General features: G+C 33.5%; 2 protein-coding genes across 2 annotated transcripts; one reads left to right on the forward strand and one right to left on the reverse strand.

Moving 5' to 3' along the window:
* The first annotated feature begins 221 nt into the window (after positions 1-221).
* Positions 222-3,254, forward strand: LOC137819699 (expansin-A4). The gene is made up of 3 exons (XM_068623617.2): positions 222-553; positions 1,147-1,465; positions 2,300-3,254. Exons 1-3 carry the CDS (start codon positions 406-408, stop codon positions 2,607-2,609), a joined length of 777 nt encoding a protein of 258 aa, XP_068479718.1. The 5' UTR covers positions 222-405; the 3' UTR covers positions 2,610-3,254.
* A 3,920-nt stretch (positions 3,255-7,174) lies between these two features.
* LOC137819698 (receptor-like cytoplasmic kinase 176) lies at positions 7,175-10,708 on the reverse strand. Its single transcript, XM_068623616.2, has 6 exons — positions 10,100-10,708; positions 9,279-9,601; positions 8,858-8,993; positions 8,464-8,606; positions 8,245-8,368; positions 7,175-7,821 (listed from the first exon to the last, which is right to left on the reverse strand). Exons 1-6 carry the CDS (start codon positions 10,149-10,151, stop codon positions 7,358-7,360), a joined length of 1,242 nt encoding a protein of 413 aa, XP_068479717.2. The 5' UTR covers positions 10,152-10,708; the 3' UTR covers positions 7,175-7,357.
* Positions 10,709-10,946: the final 238 nt, after the last annotated feature.

The raw sequence follows: 10,946 nt of genomic DNA on the forward strand, positions 1-10,946 counted from the left end.
ATTTTAGTCTTTTTCTTTAGTATAAACAAGGAATAGCACTGCAGTCTTTTTTTAGTAGGAGGTGCATTTAGTAATTATGGGAGTGCTGAAAGTAAAAGCCTACTCCAAGATGCAAATGGCAGCACATGTGTCAATCCATTGTAAAAAGACAAAAAAAAAAAAAAAGAGTGAAACCAATTTATTAGTAATTCCATTTACACTTAGTGAAGTCAAAATATCCTTTCATCCCATAGCAAAAAATAATTACACCCATCATAACATGGTTAGTGGGAGAGAGAGTCCATTAATGGGATGGTAACTATTGTGCCACTGCTTTGCCTCCATACATAAGTACCACTTTGCATTCGCTACAAACTCAACCCAACCAAAACACCTTATCACTTTCTCTCCCTTTCTCTCTCTGCCATGGCTGAAATGCTTAGTCTCTGCATTGCATCATTCGTCACTCTTTTCGTTGCCACCAATGCCAGAATTCCCGGTGTCTACACCGGTGGAGCATGGCAGGGTGCCCACGCCACTTTCTACGGTGGAAGCGATGCCTCTGGAACAATGGGTATGTACACAAACCTTCACTCTTCAACTCTCTTGTTTTTCAACTAAGTTTCTCCCAAAACCCATCCCAACCAATTTCTAGCTCTACCCATGTAAATGTAACTTCTTTAAAAACCTTAAAGTGCCCAATTCTTTCAACCCACGATGTCTGGTTCCCCTGTCCCTTCAAAATATACACCACTGCAACCATAAAAATGTCACCTTTCTCTTCTATACATTGTTCTAAGTTCCTTAACTCACATCTAGCTCTTTTATGTTCGAACACTATTTTTTCCATTGTGGATTTTATTGTATAATTTGACCAAACAAAAAATCATTTTTCAGTCTGTTTTGTACTCTTCCATTCATTATATTTTTATTTTATAACCTTTTTTTTCTTCACCTTTTACCCTTCTTTATTCTCAACCTTAAGTTATGAGACTTGTATTCGGGCATTAAAAAATGATGTTAGTATAATTAGTAATAATACATGATTGAAAAAAACAAATTCACCTAAAATGCAACAAATTTCTCTAAAGATGTGTAAAAAACGTGTGAAATCTTCTACCAGTGAAGAATAATTATTTATGTTTTGATTTGTTTGTGTTTTTTTAGGTGGAGCATGTGGGTACGGGAATCTATACAGCCAAGGGTATGGGGTGAACACTGCAGCTTTGAGCACTGCACTGTTCAACAATGGGTTGAGTTGTGGTGCGTGTTTCGAGATAAAATGCGACCAGGATCCACGGTGGTGCAACCCTGGAAGGCCTTCCATCATCATCACCGCCACCAACTTCTGCCCGCCCAATCTCGCACTCCCCAGTGACAATGGCGGCTGGTGCAACCCTCCTCGCCCCCACTTCGACCTCGCCATGCCAATGTTCCTCAAGATCGCCCAGTACCGCGCCGGAATTGTCCCTGTCAGCTACCGCCGGTGAGGTTTTCATTATGTTGAATGTCTGTCTTCTTTGTCATTGTTCAACTTTTTTTCCAAGATTTATTAAAAAATATAGCACTGCTAGAAGAAAATGAAGTTTATAAAACCCTAGGTTTAATTACATATTTTACAAATTTCATTTTATATGTGTTTTAATTTTTACAATTTCATTTTAGTTTATTTTAATATGCTTAATTTTTACAATTTAATTATTTGTGCGAAACAGATTTTATTAAATAAAGAATTAGTTTTTGGGAGATGGTGTAAATATTTGTTATTATTATTTATTTTGAGGAGGGTATTATTGTAATTTGAGTGTTTATTTATTATGGAAACCGAGGAATTATGTGCTTTGGCCTGTCCCAAGACAACCCTCAGAAGATGAAGTTGACGTTTTTGACTTATGTTTGATTGTTCTCTTTCATATTCCTCACAAAACCCTATGATATATGATAAAGATAAGAGGAAAAATACTATTTTGATAACTTTATAAATGAAGTTACAGTTTTTATCAGTTTACAAATTTCAGTAAAATATTATTTATTTTTAAAAAAATATTTATTTTTACAATTATAATTAGTGCAAAAATGTTCATATATAATCTGCACATTCATCATTACACACTAATATTTTTATTGATTAAATTTTATTAAAATTCTCAATCTTCTTGCTTTTTCATCTTCCAACTCTACATGATCTAATTAGTCTTAATAAAAAAATATAGGACAAATATGCTTAAGAATAAAAAAAAATGTTTTAGGATTTGATTACTAAAATAAAGTTTATAAATAAGCACTTTAGTAGAAAATAATCATATTTTACTTTGTGCAGGGTGGCATGTAGAAAGGCTGGTGGAATTAGATTCATGATCAACGGTTTTCGTTACTTCAACCTGGTTTTGATCTCCAACGTGGCGGGTGCAGGAGATATCGTGCGCGTGAGCGTGAAAGGAAGCAAAAGTGGGTGGAACAGCATGAGCCGAAACTGGGGGCAAAATTGGCAATCCAATGCCAATTTAGTGGGCCAGGCCCTTTCCTTCAGAGTCACGGGCGGTGACAGACGCACGTCAACCTCGTGGAACGTGGCGCCTTCTCATTGGCAGTTCGGACAGACCTTCACGGGCAAGAATTTCCGCATTTGAAAGAAAAAACCAATTTTAAAACATCATCAATGTTTGTTTTTCTTAGTTTCAGTTTTTTTAATTATATCTTTTACATCTAAAATTAGAGATCATTCTAGTTTTGGTCTTTTGAATTTAAAAATGCTTTTTAATCCCTTAAAGAAAAAAAAAAAAAAATTCTAATTTTTAAATGCTAAAAATTTAAAAATCAAAACTATATCTTTTTAATTTTAAGGGATTAAAAAAAATTTTTTTTAGAGAACCAAAATTAGAACTATCTTGAATTTTAGGAAAGAAAATATAATGAAGCTTTGTTTTAACTTTGGTTCAGTTTTTTTCCCACTTCAATTTTCCTTTATTTTCTGGGAAAGTTTGAAGATGTGTTGGGTGGAGTGTGTAGGGAGAAAAAGTAAGAGAATGTTAGATAAGATAAAGTGATAGTGGGTATGGTTTGGTTTTTGAAGGTGAATGTGATATTATTATTAAGTAGTAGTGAAGTGTTATTGGGTGTTGCTGGCATCTTTATTACCCAGCAATGCTTTTTGACTTAATGGGGGCTGAGGAGGCTGCAAAGTTCATGTAGCCCGCAGCATCTCTGTTATTATCAACCAAACATTTATGTAATATGTTTTTGTTATAATGCATGTCTTTCTCTTTAAATGTTCATTTATATGTTGTTCCTCACTTCCTCTTTATATGTTTTATTAGTACTACTTTCTTCTCCTTCTAATGTTCTTGAATAAAAAATAAATTCAATACAATTGACCATATCAAGGATCATTGGATCTTGGGTTGAGTAAATTCTGTTTAGTAAAGAAACAAAGAGCTTTCTAAATTTGTATGTTTTAAGAAGTATTTTGTTACATTTTATAATATATAAGGATTTATAAATTTTATTTTATGATCTTAAATTAAAAATTTATAAGTCATAGTACTCTTTTGTAATAAAGATTTTTGTATTCTTTCACCGTGAATTTATTAGTAATTATTACTCTTACCATCCACGGTACTGGTATTTATTGTTTTTAAATAATTCTTTATATTTAAATGTTAGATGGTACTGGTATTTATTGTTTCTAAATAATTCTTAATATTTAAATGTTAGTTTTAATGCCATTATAATATGAGAAGACTTTCTTGTTGTATAAAATGGCTACAAATATTTTGTGGAAATGATACAATTAAGATAAAAATAATCAAGAAGACCAAGTGAGTAATCAAGAAAGATTTATAGAAAAAAAAAGGAGTAAGTTAAACTTAGAGTTTTTTTAGAACTAAAATTAGTTGTCAAAATGTTAATTTGATTTCTAAATTTTATGTAAAAAATAGTAATAACATAAACAATTATTCTCATTATTTAATATGAAGGTTTTTGAAAATATTAAACAAAATAAAAAATTAAGCTAACATATCTATAAAAAATAAAATGATATAGTAATTTAGTTAATTATCTTATTAACATTTGTTGTGATAATATGTTGGATTTCAACGTGATTAAGTTTTTTGGTACGGGTAAAGTTCTTTGTCCTCTTTCTTTGTTAGATGTGAGTTCCCTTCACCAGGCTGAGTTAAAATTAATATTGATGGGGTTGCTATGGGATATCCTGGTCTAGTTACTTGTGAATGTAGTTTCTGTGGGAGTATGAAAGAGTAGTTTACTAGTGCTTTCTCTGAGTTTCTTGAAGTTTAGACTACTATGGTGGCTAAGTTTTATAGAGTTATACATGCTATGGAGGAAGCTCAGAAGATGAGGTTTACTAATGTATGACTTGAATGTGATTCTGCCTTGGTTTGTGTTGCATTTATTGCTAGAACCAATGTTCTATGGATGCTTCGTAATTGATGCAATACTTGTCTTAATTATTGTGGAAATAAACAGGTTTATGATTACTCATATTTTTTTCGTGAAGAGAATGTGTGAGCTGATAAGTTGGCTAATTTAGGATTTATTAATAGAGAATCATTTCATTAGTATAATAAGCTTTCATCTAGTCTGTGCTTAGAATTCTTTATGAATAGGTATAGTCGACCTATGTATCATTTTTGTTAACATATGGGTTTTGGTCTAGTCCCCCATATTTTTTTTGTATTTTTTATAATAATAATTTTTTCATGTGATGACAAATAATTGTTGTTACTTAAGGTGTCAGCCTAACTGAGATGTCAAGTTGCACAGTAAGGCCTAACACGAAAGCTTTTATAAAAAAAAAATCTATTACTTGTAAACAAGCTAGAGGTTCTAGTTTTGGTGACCAGGTGTCAACAACATTGTTCTCTCTATTGTCACATAAAAATGGACATTGTATTGTCATTTAGTAGTGTAAGTGTGAATTAGTTACTATTAATTAAGAGAGTGTAAGTTTACTAAATGGGAAATGTTTTGTTGTAATTTTTTAATAATGAAGTTTGTAGTGGATATAGATTCAAGTTTATTGATACCTAAATATTTTTTTGTGTGTAAAACGACATTGTTCTCTTGTCATGTATGCACATAAAAAGAGTTAATTAAGCTGGTTGTGTATAAATACGAACATTGTATTATTACTTAGTAGTGTAAGTGTGAATTAGTTACTATTAACGGAGAGAGTAAAAGTTCACTGAGTGGAAAACTTTTTGTTGTAATTTTGATTTTTATAATGAAGTTTGTCATGGATATAGATTGAAGTTCATTGATACTTCAATATTTTTGGTGTAATATTTTATTTTTTTCAAACTCTATTTCCGTGTTTATTTGGGGTTTGTTATGCTATTGAATATTGTTTTTGTGGTAGATGATCTTGTAATGAACTTGTATGTGTTACCATATTGGTGTAGTGAACGTGAATAATTAATCATTATGACTTAAACAAACTAGGAGCTTGGGAAGTTCACTAAATTGAATGATTTTGGATTGTGATGATTGAATATGCATGCCTTTTTGGTTCAAAAAGCCTTATCAAAGAGTTGGAGGTAAATCCAAGCTTGACATAGCCTTGGTGCAAATAGGATAAGAAAACACTATTAGAGAAGGCTCACAGGGTGACTATTCTAAGCCTCGGTAATAAGGTGTTGAGGCAAGTATCTAAATAAACGACTTCAATTACATTATTATGAAGCTTGAGAGCTTGTGTATGACCAAATTTCTAACAAATTGTCTATATCTAAAGCAAGTGTTGTACTCGTATAAGATTCAATAGTGAAAAGAAAATTAGCATAAAATTGGATGAATATAACAAGTTCATTATTGATTTGAAGAATAATGACATTCTTGATTTAACAAGTTAATTGCAAGAGTAGTTCAGTTCAATCCAATTTAAATTATATTTCAGTTTGGAACAATTTTTTCTAGTGTAGACGAATTGAAACTCAAACTTTTTTGCCCAACCCTAACCAAGGGAAACTACAAGAGAATGAGAGAAAAGACTTCTCCAAAATTCCACACCTTTAACCTTTGAGAAGAGATGGAAAGTAACAAAAAAAGTGAGTGAAGAAAGCAACTAGAGAGAAGGACAGAGTGTGTAATGAAGAGTAGTTGATTTAGGAAAAGATGAATTTGTACTGGTCGGAATCGGACGAATCCTAGAGGTTTCGGTGTCCGGTTTATGCCAACTGGCATGTTCGAAATGCATTAAAGATCTTAAACAATAAGTAAAAATTAGGTAATGTGTTCTTAATCACGATCCAAACGCTAATCCGACCCAATAATAATGGACCCATAATAATCATATAAATAGTCACAAGTTTTGAGAAAAATGTATGTCATTATCGCGCATTAATTACACCAAACACCGAATACCGAACACTTACTTGATCGTCAAAGCACCTTTTGTAGGTATCCTCTCAATCGAGGCGAAGGAACGAAGGTTGACGCAGAGGAACTAGAGTTGTTGATCTGAGTGAAAGGAGAAAGAGTGACCAGCTTATTTAGTTTGAATGAAATTATTTAGTTTAGTTTGTCACTAGTCCACTTAATCCTGGGTTAACTCTCAACTCTCCTTAAATATTTGAAGTTTTTTGGTACTAAACTTTACTAATTAAATTCTTTTTAGATTTGGATTACTAAAAGTCTTGTCATAAAAGGATTGAGCTAAGTTAATAGTAGAAGAAATTTTACACTTAAAGGAATTTATGCTTAGTGTTTTTACGGGGCTTATTCCGATACAACAACAACCAATTATTCTAAGTTCACGAACTTACAATCTTATGGACTCACAAACAGAGAGGAGGCAGATCTGCAAAGGTATCATCTACCTATTCACCTCGTCACCTATTTATACTATTAGATAATGGACTTTGTTAGTCTTACTGGACCACCAGCTGTTTATAGTATTTATATTATTAGGTCCAAACCTTCTCCTTCTTAATTTATCATTAATTAACAAGTAATCCATATTTGGTTTTTATCTTATTACGCTAATATTTAGTGATGAATTAGTGTGACTAAGGCTGAGAGAACGAGAGGTGGACATTCATTTTAACCGTGGGAACTAGTCAGTTCACTTAGTCTAAAGTACTTAATCAAAATTAATTAAAGGGGGTTGGATTTAAAGGATCATATAGTGATAAAGTTTGTTGGTTCCATTGCACTTTTATAAAGGATTCAAGAGTAACAAAAAACTTCAAGGATCCAGATTAGATGGCACTATGTTAACAATCAGTATTAGAATGTAGGCCAAAGTACATGATAAAAAGATAGGGAACTATACATTGCTTAACAGGTATGGTTCATGTCCACCTAAGAACAGCTAACAATTACATAGCACTCCCTTCTCACCACAAAATTCCTTCACTTAAACATAAAGAAGAGATGCAGAAGGTCTTGGATAAGCCAACTTTTTTGGAGCATCAGAACTTCCTGTGCTAGCAGATGCAGGTAGTCCATTGGGATGGCCAAGGCCAGAGCCACTCACTCTACGCTTTTTACAATTACCATTTTTGCCTTCATCATTTGACTCACGCACTTGCTCCAACACTCTCACCACTTCATCCATGTTTGGCCTGTATTTGGGCTCTACGGAAAGACACTGAAAAGCAAGGGTGGCTGCTCTTTGAGCTCGGTTAAGGGAATACTGACCTTCTAGACGACTATCCATTACACGAAAAACCCTTCGTTTGTTAGCAAGGTAAGGTTTTGCCCATTCCACCAAGCATTGTTCTCCAGATGGCCTATTCTTGTCTATGGCACGCCTTCCTGATAACATTTCCAAAAGAACTACTCCAAAACTATACACATCACTCTTGGAAGTAAGGTGACCTTGTAAACAATGAAAAGGGTTAGTTAGATATCAAGATTTGGTATGCATCATCTCCTTGTTTGTATATTATGCCAAACACTATGTGTGACTTAGATATTGTTATTTCACAAATTTATAAACAAAGACCAACATCATAGTTTTGTGCACAAAGTGTATAGGTTATTACATTACATCTCAAGAAAAGTGGCATTCAGCTAAAGCTTGAAAGAATGGACATGTAATGTAAGAGTGTTTGGAACCATTCCTGTGCAAGCAATAATGTGTAGAGGCCACTCCAAAGAGTAGTAATGAACAGAGAAAATGACCTGAATTTGATCTATATGGTCCATCAACAAAGAAAGTGTAATTTTTTTATGGAAAACTGTGGCATGGAAAGCTGAAAAGCAAGTAGGGAACTCAATTTGAGAAACCAGATATTGTACCTGTTGCTAGATACTCTGGTGCTGCATATCCATGTGTTCCCATGACCCTTGTAGAAACATGGCTCTTATCACCAGTTGGTCCATCTCTGGCCAGCCCAAAATCAGAAAGTTTGGCATTGTAGTTCTGCAAAACATACGTGAATTAACTAGCTTATTCATTGAATCCTAAATCCATCATATTCAACCATACCAAGACATTGCCAAGTTTTCAGTACATACCGTATCAAGCAGGATATTAGAAGTCTTGAAGTCTCGGTATATGACTTTAGTTTCTGTGTTATGGAGAAAAGCAAGACCCCTAGCAGCTCCAAGGGATATTTTCAATCTTAATGTCCAAGAAAGCTGCTGAAAATGAGACCCCCCTGCATTGATGATGATATCTTCAACGTTAGTATTGAAACTTTGGGAGATTAAGCAAAAATTACAATCTCTTCTGAAGGAGGAATAGCATAGCATTGCTACTACAAAGCCTAAGCCTATAAGGAAAGAAATAAGGTAATGTAGCAAACAATTCCTAAGATTGTTTCGCAATTACACAATTAATTGATTCAACAATATATTGAGATATTCTAGGATACCCTAAGTGTATTGGTATAAACAACATGGTACTGACTCCTGAATAGATGATTCTCCACACTGCCCTTTGGCATATACTCATAAACTAGAAGCCGGTGCTGATCCTCTAAGCAGTAGCCTATCAACTTGACAAGATTAGGATGCTGCAGTTGCCCAAGATAGTTTATTTCAGCCTGCAAGTTACAATTAAAAACAAGAAGAAAATTATCAAAAAATTTGTTTAGTAAAGTAAGACAATAAAATCATAAGAAAAGACTGGTAAAGTTAAACATAATCGTTATAGTGATGTCTAACATGAGTTTTATAAGAATCTGCAAACAGAAACAAACATACTAAGTGAATGATTATCTAGGAAATCTTGGAGTTGCCTAGAATCTTGTTAATATAAAACAACTTCAAGCCAGAATCTTCATCAAATGAGGAAACAGAAATGTGTCCAGAAAATAATTGACACTTACCAACCATTCCTTGTGACCCTGGAATCCCTCTTGGTTAAGTCTCTTCACAGCAACAACCATGCCTATTCCCTGCTTGGTAACAGAAAGCGAATGCTCATCAATCCAACCCTTAAAAACTGAACCAAATCCACCTTCCCCTAAGACATTGTCTGGGCTGAAATGTTTTGTTGCTATTCTTAGCTCATTGTAGCTGTAGCTTTTCAAATTTGAAGATTGTAAGATCTCACCCTCGCTCCGAGGGGTCATGGGCATGGAGGATGATGAGTTCCTGCTACTTGAATGGATGTCATAGCCCTCTCTGCTCACACTTCTAGAAGTGAACCCTGCATACGTACCAAATTCAAGTTATCAAAAATTCAGTCACCATAGTGCCTTGTAACAAACAAAATATACAAGGTCATCATCACTCATTACCAAATTTACATGGAATCCAATATTGCTAACTATATTTTCTCTTAAACTCAAATTACTGTTTTTTCCACCAGGATTCACCACAGTGAAGAACACCACAAGGGGTTTCAAAAAAAAATTGAAAATTTACACTAAGGCTCAAATCAAGAATTTAGGCATTCAGTGAACCTCCTCAACTATGAAGAAACACAGATCACACCATCAGATAAGACATAGCAGCCTTATATTGCAAGGATCTGAAGCATAGCATGCATGTCTATGGCAGCCCAAATCTTCATCAAGTTGACAACTTCAAGATTATGATAATCAAACCCCAACTCCAAAAAACTAAATCTTGACAAGTAATTTAGCTTATTCAGATATTAAGAGGAAACAAAATGATGTAACATGCAAATACAGAAGTAGCTTACCTGCACTTGAAGGGCTCACAGCCTTCGTCCTACTGCTCCAACAAGAACCCATCAACTCAAATCACCCCAATACAAAAAGGTTTGGATTATATCTTTCAAACCCAACAAAAACAAGCATGCAAACAAAAAACTCCAAAATGCAAAAGCAAAAGCAAAAGCAAACACCCAAAACAGAAGAAAGAAAACACAAAAGGCCTTTTGGTTGATGCTAGTGATTGCTCAGTGAGTAGCTGAGATCTCAGAAAGTTTTCAAGTTGAAATGATTTTGGTTAGGAAAAGAAGAATCATAAAGCAAAAAGTAGAAGGATAAAAAGTTAAACTTGGTTCACTTTGTTAATGGAGGCACTTGACTATTCAGAGAATTAGTTGGTTGACTTTACTTTTTCCATCAACTTTGTCTATACTAACTACCAAACGCATACGAACATGGGAATTTATTAGCTAATTTATTCCTCTCACATTTCAAAATGAAGGGGTAGGTGAAAAATAAATGCGGATATCAAACTTCTCTACTGCTTTATTCATCACTGACAGCTTTCTTTGATCTTATTATTAAGCCATTCCAGTGATAATCCACTTCTTCACTATTCTTTCATTGATGTAGATGTTATGGTCTATGGTCATGCTCTTTCAACTTAACACAACCTGTCATGCATAATAATCACTTAATTCATTTGATATTGCATATATTGAAATATTTTATAAAATATATCTTAATTATAATTATAGATTTAATTATATATAATTATAATAATATTAATATTGATATATGTTCTAACCCCGAATTTGGTAAAATAACAATTTTATATCCATAGTCACATTCAAAGTATTGTCTAGGTGGAATTTT

This window comes from Phaseolus vulgaris, chromosome 10 (genome assembly GCF_051622355.1).
Source record: "Phaseolus vulgaris cultivar YP4 chromosome 10, ASM5162235v1, whole genome shotgun sequence".
Lineage (NCBI taxonomy): Eukaryota > Viridiplantae > Streptophyta > Magnoliopsida > Fabales > Fabaceae > Phaseolus > Phaseolus vulgaris.